This window comes from Alligator sinensis, unplaced genomic scaffold, assembly GCF_000455745.1.
Source record: "Alligator sinensis unplaced genomic scaffold, ASM45574v1 scaffold1735_1, whole genome shotgun sequence".
Lineage (NCBI taxonomy): Eukaryota > Metazoa > Chordata > Crocodylia > Alligatoridae > Alligator > Alligator sinensis.
The window spans coordinates 135,639-158,206 of NW_005843182.1; the positions used below are offsets into that span (position 1 = coordinate 135,639).

General features: G+C 42.6%; 1 protein-coding gene across 2 annotated transcripts in view; it reads right to left on the reverse strand.

Moving 5' to 3' along the window:
- The window catches only part of TCP10 (t-complex 10), a 63,436-nt gene that overhangs the window by 12,835 nt on the left and 28,033 nt on the right, over window positions 1-22,568 (reverse strand). For both annotated transcript variants that reach the window (XM_025194331.1, XM_014526879.2), the window contains exons 7-12: window positions 19,303-20,740; window positions 17,994-18,120; window positions 15,474-15,636; window positions 13,478-13,693; window positions 12,433-12,579; window positions 1,332-1,490 (exon numbers count right to left, since the gene is read on the reverse strand). In XM_025194331.1, the coding sequence (XP_025050116.1) occupies window positions 1,332-1,490; window positions 12,433-12,579; window positions 13,478-13,693; window positions 15,474-15,636; window positions 17,994-18,120; window positions 19,303-20,740 (2,250 nt within the window). The remainder of the gene's footprint in view (window positions 1-1,331; window positions 1,491-12,432; window positions 12,580-13,477; window positions 13,694-15,473; window positions 15,637-17,993; window positions 18,121-19,302; window positions 20,741-22,568) is intronic.

The following is a 22,568-nucleotide window of genomic DNA, read 5'->3' on the forward strand; positions in this document are numbered from 1 at the left end:
TCTGTATGTGGAGCAGGGGTGGGGTGGGCTCCCTGCTGTGAGCTCAGGGCTCCCTGCCCATCTACCTCCTCCTGGGGCCTCCATGGCCCATCAGACAGGACCTGGCATTGCAGGGCAGAATGGGGAGGGGCAGGGAAGCTCAATGCTACCACTGCTGGGAGCCCTGCTCTGCCATGGCGAAGTATTCTCTGCCTGCCCAGCAGCAGCAGGGATGGCAGCATGGATGGAACCTCACCATGGTGACACAGGGCTCTCAGTGGTGGTGCTGGACCCTGCTCTGCCCTACCACACCAGGTCCCACCTGCTGGGATGCAGAGGCCCTGAGAGAAGGGCAGCAGGGCAGGGAGCCCAAGCCTGCAGTGGGCAGCCCACACTTGCCTCTGCCCCACTCACAAGTCTGGGAGGTATGTGCCCCCAAGCCCCACCCTGGGAGTGCGCACAGTGGTGGGGAGCTGGTCCACCCCCACCTGAGCCCAAAACAGGCAGCCTACACCCCCCCACTACAGACTCCACTTTGGCCGTGCTGCCCGTGGGAAAAGGGGGAGTCAGGCTCTGTGCTCTGCTCTGCCACAGCAGCTGCCACCTCCCATGAACAGCCGCTGGGACTCGAGCACTGATGTGGGGGGCAGGGAGCTGTGAACCCGAGTGCCTGGCCCTGTAGCTTTGGCAGCTAGCGGGAGGCGTGGGACTGTGGTTGGGGAGTGAAGGGCACCACCAAGGCTGGGGGGGGGGCTGTGAGTCAGGAGTGAGGGATAATGGAAAGGGCAGGGGACCAGCATATCAGGGCGGCTCATCACCACAAAGCAGGGGAGAAGGGGCAGCTAGACCTGCATCTTGGTGAGCAAAAACCCAAAATTAAATGCCAAAATTTAAAATTTACTTTATTACAGTGATTGAGGGACTGGTAGGCTTCCAAATTGCTTTAAAATAGTAAATATATTGATAAAACATTGTGTTCAACTGATACCTATATATATAGTGGCGTTTCATTTTAATCACAAATTTGAGGGGTTTTAATCATAGAACTTGCAATTTTTATCAGAGAATTTGGGATTTTTAAACAGAGAAAACCAGGATCTCTGCTAATGGCTAAGCTGAGAGGCAGCTGTGGAAAGTCAACATTTGGTAGCTCATTACAAAACCAGAGCTAACTGCTTTTCTAATGCTCTTTCTCCCATTCCTTATGTATGTTGTGTGTCTTTCTGGTTTGTAAGCTCCACAGGCACAGCTCTCTTCTACAGCATATGTCATAAAGGGACTATGATCCCAACCAAGGTCTCTGAATATTGCACTGTAACTATAAATAATGAAAATCAGTACTGATTTGTTACCTTATCAGGCTCAAATGGTGTTAATCTTCCTGCATGGGGTGTTCTCCTACCAGTGGGTGTTGCACTTCTGCTATGGAGGCGATCAGATGATATCTTCTCTCTCTGTTCCCTTGTTACTGATTTTAAAGACTCAGTCTTTTCCAGTGCACTTTTCGCTGCCTAGAAGGTATTGAATATTGTTGCATTAAATGGAAAATGTAATGTTTAAAAAATGTCACTGCAATCCTTATGTAATGTGAGTATAAATAATGTACTTGTTTCAGAAATTCAGAAGACAACACTTTACTATTTCGGTATTTATGCTGCTTGTTTGCTTTTCACTTTTCTCTCTCTCTGACTGGATAACAGAATGAGACAATATTAACCTCAGGGTTACCATTCCATTAATTGGACAGTTTCCCCCGAGCCACAACTGTCAGACCAATTCAAAGTAACGCATGGGCTCAAAAATCCCTTCACTAGATACTACCTCAATGTTGCAAGCACTGGGATGCGTGTCATTAGTGCTTGTTTCTATTTTCTGGGGTAGGGCAGTGCCCCTAACCCCTTCCACATTCTGTCTCTCTATGGATCTATCAGCTGAGATTGATTCAGGCCTTGCAGCCCTCAACAGAAGTGTACTGGGGGCTATGGGATATGGGACCTCCAGCCAAACAGATCAGATAACTAGCTGCTCAGTACTACAATCCTGGAAGCCTTCAAGGTGAGAAAGAGGCCGACTTGCTTGAAGGCTGTAAGATATTTTCTGACATCAGAGAAACACTGAAAAAAATATATATCCCCGCACCGCCATCATAAGGCCTTTACCATTAACAGAGCAATCAAGCAAGAGAGACACTAATATGCCTAAAGCTCAAAATCTCCAAGTTGTCTCAGAACTAGTGGGATATGACTGCTACCTTTCGCCCAAATGGAGCCTGGAGCGCACTGTTTATGAACACGCTGAGCTACCAAGTGATCTAAAGAAGAGCAGCGAAGCTCAAGAATGCAAGACATTACAAAAAACGTAGATGGGTATTGGAAGTCAAAGCAGATTGAACAGGGATAGAACAAACTAAGACTGAATAAACGAGCATAAGCAGCGGTGAATACAGTCATGAACATGCTGGTGATTTCAGAATGCCTCCTTATGAATACACAAATGGTTTCATAATCAATTCACTTGCAGAAAGAAACCTGATAAGGGGCTCTCAAAAAGTTTGTCATGATTTCTCACAAGCCTGATGTTAGGCTTGAACTCTATCCAGAATTTTCTTAAAAGGAATTTAAAAACAAGTTAGAAAATTGCTTTTTACCTAGGCTTGCCTCAATTTGATCTCTGTGTAAATTAAGGTCTTCTTTCTTATGGTGATCACTAATGCACTGCTTTTGCTTTTAAAAGCTTTTGCTTTTCCATGTCAGCATGTCAGGCATCAAATGTGGACGCATCATGCTTCTGCATCATGCATCATGCTTCTGCCAGAGGTTAAATCTGGCATGCTGAGACAACACATTATCTGAGTTTTAAAGAAAATTCCAGATTTTGTAAGGTCTGACCAACCTGTGCCCCCTCTTCATAACTACTTGTGATTCCACCCTATAGCAGATGCCTGCAATGGCTCTCATTTCATCAAGCCTGGATGTGCAATGCTGCTGCTGTTTAGATGCTGCACAGCAGACACAAAGGGACCAGTGATTCTGGTATCTACCTTAACAGTGAACAGGGGCCAAAATAATCCTTGTAGAAGGTATAGTTTAACTTTGGCAGTTACAAAGTACTTCAAAAAGAAGACAAAGTTGTCTCCAATTATTTCAGTGGATCCTAATGAGTATTCATCACCCTTGTTTGCCTATAGGTACCAACTGGTAAAATTAGTAGTGCTTATTGGCTATAGGCTTCTAATAGAGACAGACAGCATTAGTCCAAGACCCTAAAAACAAAATCCCTGGGGTCCAAGGATGGAGGAAACTGTTCTTTACCTAAGAAAGGTCCCTGTCTGTTCCTCCTATAGTCTTCCATATGTGCTCTGGCAATATTCTGACTACAATCCCCTGTCCCTTGAGCAAGTCAGATCTTCAATTTAACACTCTCCCCTCCAACTTCAGCAATGAATGCTGAAAATAGTCTCCAAGCCCTTCAAAATGCAATGCCCAAGGAATCTTTGCCAGTTTCATGGGTAAGAAATTTAAAGCATTGATAAAATTAAAGTTCAAGGCATTCACCTTCACACTCATTAGCTTGCCTCTGTGAGCTATGAATTTTACTTCCAGCTTTCCCACCAAATGTATGCCCACAAGCTGCTTAGCCATGAAGGTCCTGACAAAGTTCACAGGATATTCTATACCTTTAAGTTCCCACCAGGTCTCCCTGCTATCTAGACTGATATCTTGCACACATTTGCATGGTATACACACAACATACACACACACACACACACACACATATATATATATATTTGGAATGTATAATGTATCAGGCATCCTGAGATACACTAGCCCCCAACTTAAAAATGATCACAACCATCATTGCTTAAACCTACTAAAACCTTCTTATTACAATATGTAAATCAACTGCACAGAAAGGGATCTTATAACTATGAACTATTACTCTGACAGGGAGATGCTGTGCCTAATGGCCCATTATCTCTGTATTACTCTGTAGCAAGTTACTGACTTGACTTAGGAAATCTGTATTCAGGACACTCCTTTATTTTCTTACTATGAACAAAGGTTTAGTAAATCTGCCTCCATCCAAACACAGCTGTTTAAACCCATGCAGATCTGGGCATCCATACTATCACACATTTGTTGTGCATGGCGCACAGTGCCCCCAACACCTGCCCAAGTTAACAAAGCAAAATGCCTCATAATGCAACATAGTCCTAAACTCACTCTGTCTGTTCTTTGCTAGCTCCATAGTAACCTTGAGGGATTTTATGCATTCATTTTTTTCAGGATTATTGGATTCTCCTTCTACAAGTCTGTCAATACACTCATTTTGCGATTGCTAATATATATTGTTGCCTGCTGCCACCCAGCTGGTGCTAGGGTCATCACTGGCAAGAGTGTGCATAAACACTACAGCTTGGTACACTGGTACTTGTAACAGTTACATCCACTAGGGGGGGGTGCTCAGTCACTCTCAGCCTCACCTGCTAAGCCTTGGCACATTTTAGATACTGCTTATTTTGAGCATCACCCTTTGATCCTTTTATTTAAAACTACAGATGAGCTGATGAAAAGTGTTCACATTTTGTTAAAGTATTACATGCTGGAGACTTCCTTTTGCCCCCCAGAGTAGTAGCCTCTAAGACAACAGCACCTACCCGCTCCCTTTTTAAAGTGTCTTATTGAGTTAGGTTTAAAAAGTTCAGGCAACCAAACCAGAGTAATTCAATTGGACTATTGATTAAGACTATAATGAAATATTTATACAATGTAGGAAGAGGTCTGTTGAGGTACATTACCACCACTCCACATGTGATAACTCCCAAACAAGAAGTAATTCAGCTGAGCACATATTTTCATTCAATCCTTTTTATCGCTAAATTTGTTTTCAGAATAAAATCCTAAATTATTAGTTCATTTACATGTTTACATTGATAGAAAAGTGTATTAAAAATAACATAACAGAAAGCATACAAATTATTCTTACTGGTAGCTAACTGGCAAACTTAAAAGAAAAAATATAGAAGTGAAAGATACACAGAGCTCATTTGGTTCAGTATACAGGAAAAGGACCTTTCCTTAACAGTGCTTAAAATACAAAGATTAGGCTACTGACATGATCCAAATTCCCATTATACTTTGCCAGTTAACTGCTTAACTTGGCACTATAAAAACTTTACCCTACAGGCATATGCGCTGAAATACACATATACAAAGTAATACATGCCAATATTCTTTATATCTTCGAGAAGCTTTAACAAATGAGTAGCCATCTCTTGAGAGAGAAAATATTTTGCCAATATTTTCATATAGTTCATGAGAAGACCTTACTAAACCGTGGGAATTTGCAGTCCATGGATTTTTTTTTATTCACAGTTCCTAAAGCATTTGCTTTGGAACTGTGATTTTCTTTATTCCTTCTCTCAACTTTATCATGGGTTTCTGGAGAACCAAAGTGGTGTTTACATAGACTTTTTTGGCCAGGGTTTTCCTTTTTTTTTAATTCTGTCATCAGAGAAAGTGTTAAGTGTTCCTGATTCTCAAGACATTGTTACACTTCCTATTTTGAGCAGCTCCTGGAGCTCTTAACCCCTGGATTGTCTGCACATTAACACATTAAAGTGGCTCAAAGCACTTATTATGTGGCTCAAAGTTACACCACACCAGGGCAGGATTATCTCTGATCCATGCAACCCAGCTCCTGTTCCATTAAGGTGTGGCCACTCCTCATAGATGGGCCACTCAGGTTGAAGGTGTGACTTCTCCACACTTCAAGCTAGCAGCAAGTCAATCAACACTTGTTTGGCTCACAGTGTAAGGTGTAACAAGGCCCTCAGGCCAAATGTCCATGTTGTTTTGGGGTGTTGGTATTAAAGATTTTGGGATGAGCCTCCTGGCCTTTGGAAGCTCCAACACTGCTGAATCTGGATATTTATCTATGATATCAGCAGACTTACTTAGATCAAACATAATTAAAAAAAAAAACCTCATAAGAAAACTAACTCCACACCCCTCTCAATTTCTCTCTCCTTCTCTCTCTCTCTCACACCCCCCCCCGCATTTTTACAAAAAGGAGTCTGCTTTTAAATAAAATATACAAAAAAATCAAGCAATCATATCTTTTCCATTGTTCAACTATATGCTTGTGTTGATAAATTTTCTTTTTCTAACAATTCTTTCCTTCTTCTCTTTCCTTTCCCATGTATTGACACTCAAGCTGAAGGTCTTCTCTTGCATCAGCAGAACTGTGAATGACATTAGTACAACACACAGATAAAACATCCATGTAATTCATATCCTTGGCAATTATTATGGTTATTGTTGAGTGCTTTTAAAGCATGCAGACAACAACTGAACATTTTTTCCCCACAAAGACAAAATGGTTTACTTTTATGTTTAAAATAAAATAGTATACTAGAACTTCATATATTAGAGAAAAACAAGGAAACTAATAGCAATACAAAACATCAACCCTTGGAAAAGCTAAACACATAGTCACATACTTTTGACAGGGAAGGGAATACATGCAAATATTTTTGTCACAGAGAAGTCCACATACTTGTTCCCTAAACCACGTTTAGCACAGTGTAGGCTTTAAACCCTGCTTTGTAAACCATTTGAAAAAGCATACTCTATATTCATAATTTATTTTTAATAGCAATTTGCCCTCTACTCTAAGTTAAAACCCCTCCTATTCTTTCCCACAATCCTTTAGTCCTCTTGGTTAATGAGGAAGCAAGATTTTAGTTAATACTACTCTTTAACTGCTTAGTTCACTATGATTAAAATATCTCATAGTTTCATAGTTGGTAGGGTCAGAAGGGACCTGAGCATGCCAAGTCTGCCCCGCTGCCATGGGCAGGAAAGAATGCTGGGGTCAAACGATCCCAGCTAGGTGATTATCTAGCCTCCTTTTGAAGACCCCCAGGGTAGGAGCAAGCACCACTTCCCTTGGAAGTTGGTTCCAAATCCTAGCCCCCCTGACTGTGAAGTAGTGCCTCCTGATATCTAGCCTGAATCTACTCTCATTCAACTTCTGGCCATTGTTCCGTGTTACCCCCGGTAGTGCTTGGGGGAACAGGGACTCTCCCACTGCCTGCTGGTCCCCCTTGGCCAGTTTATAGACGGCCACTAGATCCACTCTCAGCCTTCTCTTGTGGAGGCTGAACAGGTTCAGGTCCTGTAGCCTCTCCTCGTAGGGCCTGCCCTGCTGCCCCCTGATCATGCGAGTGGCCCTCCTCTGGACCCTCTCCATGTTGTCCACATCCCTCCTGAAGTGTGGCGCCCAGAACTGGATGCAGCACTCCAACTGATGCCTAACCAATGTCGCATAGAGGGGGAGGATCACCTCCTTGGACCTGCTCATGATGCATCTGTGGATGTATGACAAGGTGTGGTTAGCCTTCCTGACCACATCCTCACATTGGTGGCCCATGTTGATCTTGAAATCAATAATGATGCCAAGATCCTTTTCTGCCTCTGTGCTGATAAGAAGGTAGTTCCCCAGCCTGTAGGTATGCTGCTGGTTCTTCCTCCCTAGGTGCAGTACTATGCATTTGTCAGTATTGAAACCCATCCTGTTCTCATCTGCCCACCCCTGTAACCTGTCCAGATATGGTTGTAGCCTGTCCCTCTCCTCCAGCGTGCCCACTTCTCCCCACATCTTAGTGTCATCTGTGAATTTGAACAAGGTGCCTTTCACCCCCTCGTCCATGCATATATGCCTATATATGCCATCTGTTTAAAAATAAGGTTTCAACAAACCATGAAGTGTACACACACTTAAGTTAAAAATTATTTTTACCTTGCTTTGATGAAACATAGCTTGAAATCTCTGCTCACCCACCAAACAGATTACACTAGAGTAAACACATGAACCACCATTAATAAAAGCAGTGCAATCAAACAGAAAAAAATAGATTTTCTTTTTTCCAGAAATGTAAAACAACCTACCTCCCCTGCTCCAGGAGCACTGGGTACTCTCTCAGGGATGTTTTCTTGTGTAAAGTGACAGCCTCCAAAAACTCCAGGTTTTTTATTTTCTACTGACAGTCTGTCAGCTTTGTTTACCAATACTTCTTTTCATATATTCCTAAATACTAGCAACTCTTGACATAAGCAGGCCAACAAGTGGTGTCTGTGCACCTTGCTAAACCTGTGCAGATATTACAACCACACCTGGTTCTACTTAAAATATTTGATAAAGCAGCATATGTGTCTGTGTGACCAAAGATGATGCAGGAGCAGTTCAGGACATTCCTTAATTTCAGTAGGGTTGTTTACCAATGCAGTTTGCCAATGCACCACCCAGAAGGCATAACAACCATAATGCTGTCAGTGGACATCCACCTGCTTGATAAGTTGTGCAAGCTTTTTAGCCCCAAGGGCCTTAATTAGCACATTCCATGACACTAAACTGTCTTGTTTTAAAAATGTTGCTACTATAGAGATCTTCTCTATTAAAGACACTAAAACTGATCCCCAAACGATTTTATGCAATTAAAATTATTAAGTTTCCTACAAAACTGTTTCCTCTTTTTTTTTTTTTTAATAAAATCACAGCAAAGTCAATTTCAATTGTTGCATTATTTTTAGCTACCATTAGGTACATCTGCATGAGATGCTACTGCGTCGTAGCTCATTGCTACAATGCTGTAATGTCACCAGGCGTGAACTGCAACAGTGACGCTACTGCACAGTTGTAATAAGCTACTGCACAATAGCTTGTTCCTACTATGCAATAGCATCTAAAAATAACTGCGGTGGTGGGACAGTGCGGTAATGCCAGTTACTACACAATCATTTAGCACTTGGTTAAGCAGTCAGCCACTCATGTAGACTTACGTCCTCTAGTTTTCTGCATGTGAGATAATCTAACTTAACCTTTCTAGATTTCTTACAGGCAACTCTTTTCTTTGTGATGTATGACTTTGTGACTTCTACTATGAAGTACTGATTTGTTGGGCTGGTTATCTCATTCAACACACTCTTAAATTTATTAACTTTTTACAAAGCCCTTACAGTAACATGCCTCACTCTAAATATCCTTGGATTTAATACAGACATTGCATTGTTCCCCTAATGCAATAATCATATTTAATTCATTTTTCATGCATAGGTTAATACAAAGCTGCAGAATTTTGCAGTTTATGCTAGCCTGGCTGCCCTATCCTAGTGCTTTGTTAACATACACTTCACAGTCTTCAAACAACTGGTCTTTAAGGCCATGTATAGATGAAATGAGGGGCATATGTGCATGACACTTTAAAGCAAGTTAAATGCTTTTGCACCGCTTTAATGATGTTGGTGTCTGCATGTGTCAGCAGCGTATTGCACAGTAATTCCAGCCGCTGTACCTAATTCAGCAGCATAATGAGCCTTAAATAACTCGGGGCACAGCAAACTAAAACTCCTCTGAGGAGTTTTAGTTTACTGCCCTACAGCTGCAGAGCAAAGTACTAGGCTCCATGCAGCTCAGGGGCTCTGCAGGAAGCCCATGCAGGCAGCCTGGCAGCAGCCCAAGAAAGCAGGCTCTGCCCAAGAAAAGCGGAGAACCTGCATTTTTTTTTCCCCTGGAGCCTGCCTGCCCGCCTGAGCTGCACAGGGGCCCAGTGCTTCCCTCTGCGGCTGCAGTGCCCCCTGGGACTGCCTGAGCCAGGTGCCTGCAGGCGGGTGCTGCCTGGTGGGGGCTGCCACTGCTGTGGAGGTAAGCACCAGCCCCCTCCTGCAGCCCAGGGACCTCTCCACACACTGGACAGACAAATAAGTTCAGGTGTGTGCATGACACGGGTTTAAAGGGCCCTAAATTGAAGCAGTGTTTTTAAAAACTCACTGCTTCAATTTAGGGCCCCTGTTTCATCTGCACACACCCTAAGATGCTACTTAAAATACACCAGCTAGCTTCTGAAAAGTCACATATCCCTCCTCAGTAGAATTAGCATCTGCCTTCAGTCAATGTCTTCTAGAGTGTCTCAGGTCTGAACAAAAACATCAAGCACCCAATTTATCTATGTTCATAGAATTATCTCTGCCTAGGTTTTCAGAATCCTCTAGAAAAAGCAGACTGGGGTAACAGAGATTTCCAATACAAAAGAAACACAGCTAAGTCCTTACTTTAGATTTAACCAGCCATGCGCAGTTCCTATGCCAAGCATACTCTGTTCGTCCTCCAATATTTTCTATGTTGTTTTAAATGTCCTACTTACCTGAGCTTTGACATCTTGATTCAGATCATCTGCCAGCATATTCATGTGCTCACAAGTACTTTCTTCCACGTCAAATCAAAGTATGGGCAGCATTTTCCAGTTCTTTGAGATCTGTTTCAGGGGACTAGAAATCATGCTAACCAGTCTGTTTCATATTTGTCTGAGTCCTCTTGTCTGTTTCAAGTAGCAGCTGGTCCAGAGGGCAACTTCCTACTTCTCAGGAACTATGGCTCAGACAGCCTTTCCTTTGCAGGTGGGTTGAGCACCCAGAAGGTAAACTACACTCCATAGGTCTCACAGGTTTGGTGAAGGAACAATACCATGTTTTTTCTATCTTTTTTCCCTGACTTTGGAAAAAAAAGATTGTGGTCTTTAAAAAGAGTGACCTCTATCATGAACTGTGGGCTTTCAGGATGGTACTTACTAAATACTCAGTAGCTAAGTATTACAGGAATGGTTTTTCACCCTAGACATCTGCTCCTGTTGGTGGAAGGTCCCATACCACAATACACCTGTGATTCATAGACATCCCTGTGATACATAGATATCCTAGATCAACCCTGATTGACAGACAGCACAGAGCTAGGCAACAGAAAGGGTCAGGGCAATCTGTATTAATGTGGGTGCATCTACCCATGTGTTTTACTGAGGAGCTGACTATTTAGATCTGCAGTAAAGCATCACCATCTACTTGTGCACCTGTATTATGGCTCAGTAAATTAACTAAATCCACAGTAGGGTAGTACTGTCCAGGACAAGTACTATCCTACGGAGAAGTAGCTACGTGTGCCAAAACACACGTGTAGATAGTGACAGGGGCTGGCTGGGTTATGAGGGTGCTACAGTGCAGGGGCTGCCTGCCAGCTAGCCCCCAGCCAGCCCTTCTGCAGCATGTTGAGCCAAGGCGGAAAGTCCAGCCTGGTAGGACGAATCCTGGACCTCCTGGCAGCCTGGGGATGCTTCACCCCAGCAAAATGTGCTCTAGTCCCAGGTGCACTTGTAAACACTGTGCCCACAAGAAATAAACTCTAGTGCAAACTGTGCCGGAGTTTATTGTTACATGCTAATTGCATGTGTAGATGCACCCTGTGATTCATAGACACCTCTGGTCTGGCCTACAACTCCTAGATCAACACTGCAGAGGGCATAAAGCCAGGCAATAGAAGGAGTCAGAGAAGTATTACTTGAAAAAGTAAAAACAAGCAAATATGGCGCACACACTTGTGGAGATGGGACTTCGGCTCAAAAATCCTTGTCCTAGCTATCACCAGTCTCACTGTGAATTGGGCTGTGAGGGAACAGCCTCAGTCAGGGGCTGCTAGTTGAAGGGATCTGTCAGAATGACAGAATGGGATCAGCTGGCCCAGTGATAAGCCACTTTCACTTCTGCTAATTCATCTCATATTCTGGTTTTCATAAAATTATCAAAAGGCTATAAACAGAATGCAAATACTGCAGAAGGATATCTACTTGTTTGACATTATTTCATTTATAGAGTGAAAATCTGACCACATTGAAGTTAACTTCAAAACTCCCATTCACTTCAACAGAATTAGAATTGGATCTGAAAGAACGATCATGATCCTCTGGGTTAAATTTTCAAGAGCACTTAAGTGACTTAAGACTTTGTTTTCAAAAGTGACTTAGGCACCTTTAGTTTTGCTTGAAAGTTAATGCTCAGAGTCTCTAAAGGTTGAAGTTTTCAAAGGCATTTATGAGACTAAAGATGCACGTTAGTGCCCACTAGGATTTTGAAAAGCATCTAGAGAGGCAAACTGATATCTAAATCTCACTGAAATCAATGCTTTCATTATCAACATTTATGGCATCAATGACAAATGGATACCTAACCTCCGTATGCGATCTTGAAATCTTGCTAGGCACTTATTTGCATGTTTAGGTACCCAAACTCATTTGAAAATCATGTAAGTAATTTTATTTTATTATGCTTTAATGAGACTTAGGCCCTTAAGTGCCTAAGTCATTTCTGAAGATGAAATTTAAGTTTCTCAGTCACATCTGAATTTCTGAAAATGTTGTTCCTAGTTTGACATATAGCATAACACCAGCCTTACAATTTCACTCAGTAATTCCTGCCTCAAGCCCATAACTTCTGTTTGAACAATGGCATATATCATTTAGAAAGACAAGCACTCTTGAGACAAACATCCAATCTTGACAGCCCCATTCAAAGTAGGGAAACAACAAGTTAACATTTCATACTCTCAGTCCCCAGGTTTTATCCATACTTTGATATTTGCATCTCTGGGATGCTGTTTCTCCAATGGTGTTCTCCTGCCCATGGGAGTGGAGCTTCGACTTTTATGGCTGCCTCTCAATGGGCTTTCTTCCCGTTTAGCCAGGGATGACAATCCTGTCAGAATAGCTTCTGACACCTAATGGAGAATTTACAACAAACACATCAACAAATTATTCTTCATGCCTAGCAGAACTAACCACTTGTTCCTTTTTTCCATGTGGCAAAAACCCCCTTTAGGTTTTTTATTATAACAATCCAATCTCACAAATACGAAGATAATCATTACTCCACTAGACAAGGGGTGGCCTCATATATTGAAGAAACCAATACAGAATAATAGTCACACACTAAGCAGACCTTGAAACTGGAAAGCTTATTGGCTCTATTGACAAATGAAACAGAAAGACCCTAAAATGTAAACACAAAGACTTAAATTCCCCATCTGACTACATTATGCTCCCTTGGATCCTGCACATAGGCAAGAATTGTATGAGCCCTAATCTAAGTTACAGCAATTTCAGGTCTATGCCCCATACCTGATTTATACTCCCTTCTGCCATCTGACAGTTCCCTCACAGAGAGGGTCTCTTCAGTGCCTGGAGCTACAGTTTTTAATGGCTGTCTTGAACCACCGAAGTGAACTACAGCAGGTGGAGTGGGAGAGAGAATCTGGCTCAAAGAATATTTTGCCTTCCTTAACCTTTGTTTTTATTAGGATGTTGATGGTTTGCATGGGTGTCCTCTACATTGATTAAGGTACTGCTGGAATTTTGTGACCCAGACTCTGTATTAAAAGCACGGATCACTGTAACTAGCAGACAGATTACGGGCAATTTAAAAAACAAAAAATAAATATTTATTTGGGATGACATCTTCAAAAAAGCCTACAGAAGCTTAGGTACCTAACCCTGATTACGTTTCATTACAACTGAATTAAATATATATGTAAAAGTACACCAAGATTAATTATACATTGCTATACAAGACATTTCCACTCCTCAAAAAATACCCATGAGCAACAGGTTCTTTCATACCGGGGTTTCTGATGTTCTGCTTCTGAAATCCACAACTCTGGATTTTTTTTCTGATTCCAGCCTCTGATGCTTTGAAACTCGGAGCTCACCTCGAAGCTCCAGGTTTTGTTTGGTCAGCATCTCAATCTGACTCTTCAGCTGGCCATGGGCAGCATGCCAGTGGGACTCATTTCTTCTGAATTCCTCCTGGAGCCCTGCAATCTGTTGCTTTAATATCTGCCATTAGACGAAGGCATGTGACATTACTGCACCATTCCAAGAGCATTCTGAGCAAAGCTCAACTTCTACCATCTTGTTTGATACTTTACCATGATTTTTCTTTATGACAGGAACAAGGCAAAAAGAGATATTAAGATACACAGCAATAATAAAGGAAACATCCAGATTAGAGGAGACCCAAATAAAGAAAAAGGAGCACAAGGAAAAGGAGTAATCCTGTGCAAGACAGAAGATGTGCTGACAGGAACCTAGGGAAGACACCATCAGCTACCAAATTGTGAATACCTACCTTTCCAGATTATGTGAATGAGTGTTGCACATGCTCAATAACTTTCAGAATCAGGCCCCTGTTTCAGGAATTCCCAGGTGCATAGGATTGGGCCCCTCAACACCCAAAGCCCCTGCCAGGGCCACTCAAGAGCATGGGAAGCTCTGGGTTTCCTGCAATCTCTCACCACAAAGCAAACCGATGTCCACTGCTATACTGCAACATGGTTGTAGCTGTGTTGGTGTGTGTAGTAATAGAACATAACCGTTACATCCCAACATAATTGGTTACATTTCACCGGCAGTTTTGTTTCGATGCTGTTTCAACTTGTTTCGAGCTTGAAACAGCAAAATTCAAACGAAAGAGAGAGCTTTGAAACAGCCTCGAAATGAAATGAGGCAAGTCAAAACATTTCAAAATTTTCGAAATGTTTTGAGTTTTGAAGTTCAAGCTGGTCTTGCCTGCAGGGAAACAGAAACTAAAGTGAGGAGAGGGAGGGGGAAGGACCACTCTTGTTATTGACTGTGCAGCTGGCCAGTGACAGTCATCCTTCCCTGAGGTCCCTTCCAATCCCAGTGCTCTGGGGGAGGGATGGAAAAACCGCATAAAAGGCAGCATTGTTTGAACTGCCCTGCTTTCTGCCTTGGTGTCAGTTGAGTGAGGGTTCACCTTAACACACACAGAGTGTCACCCACCCTTGTCACGCATTTTGCCTGTCAGCAGCTAGAGGTGCAGGGCCCCAGAACCCAGACTCCCCCTGCACCTATCTCCTTGACAGCTAGCAGGCTTCATGGCTGCAGCAGCGCCTAGCAGGCCTGCAGTTTTCACCCCCCTGTAACCCAGGACAGACACAGTTCCACAAGCACCCATGTCACGAATTTTGCCTGTCAGCAGCCAGAGGTGCAGGGCCCCAGAGCCCAGAAGCCCTGCACCTATCTCCTTGAAAGCTGGCAGGCTTCGTGTCCTCAGCAGGGGCTAGCAAGCCCGCAGCTTTCACCCCGCTGTGCCTTAACACACACAGTGTCACCCATGTCATGAGTTTTGCTTGTCTGCAGCTTGAGGTGCAGTTTCCCCCAAACCCCTGCACCTATCTCCTTGATACTTCGCAGGCTTCATGCCCTCAGAAGGGGCTACCGTTCCTGCATTTTCATCCAAATCAGGCCAGAAATGACAAAGTTATAGGCTGTTTCGAGCTTCCCCATTATAGCCTATGGGTGAAATGTTGAAACAGCGTCAAAACAGTGAAATTGTTTCGACAAAATGAAATGGAACAGTGGTTTCAAATCAAAATGAAATTCGAAATGAAACACTGTTCCATTGAAACACTGAAATGCAAGTCAAAATGGAATGGTGCTGTTTCACACAGCCCTAATAACCGGACATAAGTTACATCCTAGCAGCCTACACCAGTGCCGTTTGACACCCAGATATTGCTGAAAGGGCTTGAGTACAATAAAGACAAAGAACCCATATAAAAGTGAACAGACTATCAGACAGAGCAGCACTTACTTGTATTTCTTTGGAGTTCCCATTCTCTCCAGTGATTCTAGTTGTTGCCAAGTACTTATCAGATTCAACATTTTCTTTCAGCAGCATGGGAATTTGACCTCTCTTGTATTCTGCATGGTTCAGCTCCTGAGTCTTGATGGTCTCAAACTGATCCATTCGTGTTCTGTTCAAAGACCAAATTGGGGATTATGGAAGTGATGTAAAGGATGCAGATAAAATCCTGCCTTTGGATATCCTTGGGCTGGAACATCTGTTAGGAGTAATAAGTATGGCCCCATGCTGTCACCACCCCAAGATCCTGGCCCCAGCACCAACCACCCATCCTGCTCCTGGAGGCTGCTCCCCACCTATCTGTGGCCCCATCCCATCCACCCAGCTAAGCGTGCCCTGCCTGTGCAGGTCCCAGGCTGGTCTCCATGGAGACCCTGCTTGCCCACTCCATCCGGTACCCCTGGCAGCGGGTGGAGGGCGGATGGGCTGGGGTGCCCAGGCAGCAGGCCCTGTGTCAGAGGTGACACTAGAGGTGGCAGCTAGAATGAGCTGCTGCTGCTGGGGCTTCTGAGAAACTAAGTCCAGCTGCCACACCATCCCAACACTGTTGCGTGCCCAAGGGCAGCAGGACCAGCTCGGACTGCCTCCCGCGGCTGGGCTAGGTGGGGCCAAGGGACCAATCATGGGTCAGATAAAATCCCTTGGCAGGCTGGATCCAGCCCACAGGCTATATTTTGCCCATCCCTGTACTAAGGCAATCAGAAGAGCTGTGGATTCAACAAGAAGGGCAGGAGGTGCACCACAAATGGCAATCTCCTGGTCCTGGAAACCTAAACAAACTCCAGTGAGTCTCATGACAGCTGCCCACAACCAACAAGAATTACCTCAATTTTCCCTGAGTGGAGCTGAAGCCTTCCAGCTCTTATCCATGCTCCAGTCCCTGCTAAGCGGTGGATTTGATGCAAAATTCTAAACCTTGTGTTTGCATAGTTCTAAAAGAATGTGCTTGGAAACCAAAGAAGGGGTGGACGACTGGACAGGTCCAGGCATGTCATCTGACTCTCAAAAGCACTTTTATTGCTTCTACCAAAGAAAAACATCACAGGGTGTGAGTGAAGTGCAATCACTGTGGTTACCGGCAAGAGCTCCTGCCACACACTACTTTGAAAATACAAAGCCAGATCCTCAGCTGGTATAAACCAGCATAAAGCCACTGCAGTTAATTGATCTACACCTGCCTACGTTTTGGTCCACAAATTAGAAAAAAGAAATAAAGGTGTACCTGACAAGCCACGTGTAGATTTGAAGGTAAACATCCACCACCAAAACTCCACTACAAGCACTCTTTTTAAATGCCAAAATACCAAGCTTTATAAAACAGCCCCACCAGACAGCACTGTTTATCACAGGCACAGAATACAATGCTGAATGAATGATGCAGTTAATTCTGCATCAGATGCATTATTTTGCAGCTGAAAGTACTATCAGTACATTACACTAGAAACAATAGCCTAATTTCCTTGACAGCTTCATTTTTCAGATTATAAATGTAAAAAAACAGACCCAACAGCTCAGATATGGAATTCCTATCACAGTCACTGGAACATGTTTGCAAGATCACATCCAAAATAGCCTTTGATAAAGTATTTTTAATAGATGCAAAATATTTTATGTCAAGGATAACTATGGGGATAAAACTGTATAAGCTGATTAATGACATGCTGTAAGGACCTGATCCAAAACTCAGAGAAATACAAGGGCATAAACTAAAGAATGTCAACACTTAATTTGTTTTTCAGCTTAAACATTTGTTCAAATTAAGGAAGGAATGAAAACAGAATGGCAAACCAAGAAATATTATTTATTTTGTATAAGAAAAGTCTCAGACCTAGTGAGAATGAGAAAAAAAACACAGTAATGCAAAAAAGTCTGTATAAAATTTAGATGTTGGTGAGTGCAGGTTCTAACAGATTTCGGTCACACTTAAAAAACTGCATTCTGACTGTTGCCTAGTTTGAAGAAATGTAGTCTTGAAATAATACTGTTGGTGGTGTTTGACCTGGATATGAAGTAACAGTCATAAATTGTGAATAATCTCAGAAACAAACATCTTTACAAAAATATCTAAACAAAATCTTTACATCAAACATCTTTACAAAAATATCTAAATCTGAATGTCATGTAGGAAAATGATCCTCTCTTTCATTAAGGACCTGATCATGTGGGGTGACGTGCCCCAACTTTTGGTGAGTTCTTGGTGACTTTCTGAGAGTTGAGGATGCTCAACAACTTGTACAAAGCGTTCCCTATTTTTCAGCTCAGGTCCAAGTTTCTAAACATGGGTGCCTTGTCAGACACTTATTTCTGTATTTAGGTACCAAAATAAATGGCCCGATTTTCCAAACACACACAGCTGCCAATGGAAAAAGGCCACTTATTCAGGTTCCCAAACGTGAGTTTGACAGCCTAGTTTTAGGTATCAAGGTCTAGAGATAGATTTGTTTTCCAGGAGAAGGGATGGTTACCTACCTGAGAAAATGCATTGCTTTCTCCTGCTCTTCTTTCATCCCAGCTAGTGGAGGGGTTTCTCCAAGAAACACACCAACCTCCCTTTCCGATTCCAAAAATTTGCCAGTCAGTCTTTTCTGAGTGTCTTCTACAAAGACATTTACATTAATATATATAGCTTAGTGGTTATTTATGAACATCTTCCACTTAGTTTCATAGTAACTAGGGTCAGGAGGGACCTGAACAGATCATCTAGCCTGACCTCCTGCCACAGGCAGGAATGAATGCTGGGTTCACAAGACCCCAGACAGGTGATCATCTAACCTCTTTTTTAATTTACCCAAGGTAGGGCTGAGGACCACTTCCCTAGGAAGTTGGTTCTTAGGAGAACATCTTCCACACAGAAGTGGAATGAGCTTCCTGTATTATCAAGTCCATTTTTTCTGCTTACTAGCATGAATCAAGCACTGCTGTTGGTAGTAAGTGGGACAGGATGGAGGTGATATCTGCATCAGTGTATGAATTCCATTATGATATTGTGGTTGCTAAAATGTATTTGGCCTTTATTTTGAATGGAACCATTGCTGTGGCTCTAAGTATTAATTCTGTTGCAGGAGCTTGACAATTAATGGAGAAATCCAATTCCCCTTCCTTCATGTAAGTGGCATTTTAGACCACTTATGCAGAGTTTTGATTCTATAACCCTCTCTCCCTACCACCCCCTCAACTGAAGGGGTTTTGAACCTGTTTCTCTCACTTTGTACCGTAAAAAACATTGCTACAAGTGTCACTGAGGGTGCGTACACACATGCTAACTTTCTGACAGTTAAGGCAACTAAAGTGTTTAAAGTTGACTTACCTGTCAGAGCGTATACACATATGTGGGGCAGAGTCAGCTTAAATGTGGTGCAAGATAATATACCTCTGAGGTGTATTATCTTGAGTTGCATTAGTTAAATCAACTTAGCTCACAAGATGGCTGCCAGCATGTCAAGGAGGTGTACATGTGTATGCTCTGACATGGCTTAACTTAAGTTGACCCACTTAAGTTGACTTATTTTAAATTGATGAATACCATACTTTTTAGCAGTCTCAGAAAAGAGCCCAAGACTGGAAAGCACACACAGACTGACTTATACTTTTAGCTTGTTTTAACTGCTGATGGCCTTTTTTCCCCAGATCCAAGTTGAGGAATACTGGCAGTATATAATAATGGTACAAGGATAGAATTATTATAAGTCAAAAGAAATTCAGTTACTACTGACATAGGGTAAGATGTCAGTAACCCTTACCTAGCACCCCCATAAACACTAGTCTTAATAGTTCTTACCTAGTGTCCCCAAAAACAGCTTTCTATGTCCCTTTTCTTCAGCAAGGGTGTCTTTACTCTTGAAAGTAGGGAACAGAGTAGTTACAAGATTGCCCATTGAGGGTAGTGAGTACAGATCTACAGTTTTAATGTCCCCAGCACAACTCTCACTCTTTGCTTGAGGCTGTTGTTGGCCTCCCATGGATCTTGGGGGATGAAAAGGACACTTTTGAAGAGAGGAGCAAGGCTTACTCCCTTTCAGCCTGGCAACTCCATTACTAGAATCACTGCTGCTTGTGCTGAGTGAAGAATCCTGCTGGTTTGAAAGCCCCCGTTTCTTAGGCTGAGACTTGTGTTTTTTCAGGGTCATCTTTTCTGCTCCACTGGGCTCATCACTAGCATAATCAGCATCAGAGAGATCCAAATGTCTGTCTGTCCGACCTACTTTCTGTGGTGCAGCCTGTGTGGGATACTGACTGCAGTGTGATTTGGGATCATCCTCACTGTCAGTTGATGTGTGGCTTGACTCACTGGCCACAGCTAAGGCATTCCACTGGCAGGGAGCATTTCCACTGCTTTGACACAAACGCTGGTGACCAACAGATGTGTCACCCTTTTCCCTGTCCATGTGCTGGGCTGATGTATGGGAAACTTTCACTATTTTGTCATTGACCAGCTTAAATCCAGTGCTGGTTCCTCTCTTGCTCTCTGAGTTTGGGTTCACAATACAGAACTTATTTTGCAAGCCGGGAGCCCCTTTCATGCAGGATGTGAATTGCAGACCTATGCTCCAATCCACATGCTTTGCTTGGTTTGCTTCTTCTAAGTTCTGAAACACAGAATCTTCTTGAAGGGCTTCCAAAGGTTTTTCTGCTGCCTCTGCCATGTTGCCCTTCCCAGACTGATCCACAAGATCTAACTGCTTTGGGACTTTAGGCTCCATGGATCTTTTATCCATTCCATCAAGGTGTGCTAGAGAATCAGTACACTGCATTTCATTCCTCTCACCTACTTGGAGGTTCATTCCACTTATTTGCTCATGACACTGCTGTATAAGCTCAGGCCAGTTCATCTGTGGTGATACAGCAGGCTCCCCCTTTATACTCTCTTCTCCCTCACCTCCTTCTCTTTCTCCTGGCCTTTCCTCAGGATCACCTGCCTTACAGTCCCCCAGACCCTTTATTTCACTCACAGACATAGCACTGGTTGTATTTTTCTCAGTTGTGCTCAACATCATGGGACTACTGGCCTGCCGATTTAAACAAGAGCCTTTCCCCATATGTAATTTCCAAGTTTGACGGCCAGGCCAAGAGAAGTGATTCTGGCAGTCAAAACTAACTCTTCTGGAATGCTTGGTTTGTTCTTTTCCAAAGCTTCCTTTTCTTTTTTCACGCCTTGCAATGCCTTCTCCACATTTCAGGAAAGATTTTCGAGGGGATATTTTACCCTTGCAGAAATTCTGCAAATACCAAAAATTGTGTAAAATTATGAATCATTCTTTAAAAATGGAAAGAAACATCAGATCCCATTCAGAGAAGACTATGTTAATAAAATCAGCTTCTTTATTGTAACCTGTAATTTTATGTTTCCTAGTACATCAAATAAAAAAAATACATATCCTTCTAATTTTCTATCAACTTTATATATATATATATAAAGTTGATAGAAAATTAGAAGGATATATATATATGTGTGTATATATATATATTTCCTCCTTAGACAATTTGCTTTCTATTACATGACTTGAAAAGTATAATGTTAAAAAAATGTTAAAATGCTCAATAATTTTTATAAGCCTTAAAGCCTGGAAAAGGGGTTACTTAAAATTCACTTCTGAAACACCCAATTACTCTTTATAACAGTCCTACTTTAGAATGCTTGTGAACAGTTCTCACAGTACATTCATTTCAGTGCTATCAAAATATTTTTCTATTTCTATTTTGCACCAATGAAATACAGGTTTGATACCTCCGGTAAAAGATAAGGACTAAATCATTTAAAAGTTATTGATTGACCACTTTATATGATGTCCCTATATTTAGTGAGACTTTAGGGCCCTGTGTTCTCAGCAACAGGCTGGTGATATCAAAACTAGTGCAAAGGCCACCTTCAAATCTCAGATCTACGAAGAAACCATACACAGGTGAAAATGGAAACAGAATCTGACCCATAGTCACTTCAGCAAATTGTTTGGCAATGACATCAAACATCATGGATAATTTCACATAAGCCACGGAGGCCTACTATTATGCTGATGTGATCCAGGAAAAGCCTCTAAAAATTCTGAGAGGGAGTAGTCGAAAGAGTTTTGGAACTTCAGAAGCTCTTCTTTTATGACACAGACAAGGGACAGAACCCAGGGCTCCCTCTGCCCAACTTGAGGATCAACCTGGCACACCCTTGCATGGTCTTCTAGGCCCTGCCTCTTGCATTCCTTGCCCCCTGGCCCAGCTTCAACAGAAGGGATGGAGGATGATGCCCTCAGCCCTACCTAACTGGTCTGGTGGTTAAGGCACTGTCCAGAAAGTGGGAGATGTGGCCTTGGAACCTATCAGTCTGAGGAGGCCTATAATCCAGGTCTCCCACTTTCTGGGCAAGTGCATTAAACATTAGGCTAGCGGGCAAAAGTAAGCACCATCATCACCTACCTTTTTCCCTCTGTTAACTCTAAAGTCTGTCAATCAGTTAAGTTCATTGGTAGAAGCCTCCTCTCACTGAGCTGAATCCCAAATGGGGTGTCCCTTCTTAGTGAGTCTGATCAAGCTGAATTCAAACAAGTCTGAAGTGTGTCAGGCTGCCCATAAGTCTATCCTTTGAGATAATGGGAGAGGTATGTGCCATATGGTTTCCATATGAGAAGAGACTGAAAGGATTAAGATTTTTCTGCTTGGAAAAGAGGTGACTGAGAGGAGATATGAGAAGGGAAATGGTTTGAGACAAGTGGACAGAGAACTGTTATTCACTGTGTCTCATAATACAAGAACTTAGAGGCACACAATAAGATTGTCAGACAGCAAATGTAAAACAAATAGAAGGAAGTACATTTTTACGGAATGCATAATTAACTCATGGAACTCCCTGCCACAGGACAACGTGGGTGCCAACAGTACGACTGGGTTCAAAAAAGGGCTTTAGATAAATTTATAGAGGACAGGTCCATCGGGGGCTATTAAAATGCAATAGTCAGGGATGTAATCCCAGGCTTCCCTAAGTTTATGACTGTTGGAAACTGGAAGGATGTGATATGGGAGAGATCATTCTGAACATGTCCTGTTTCTTACACTCTT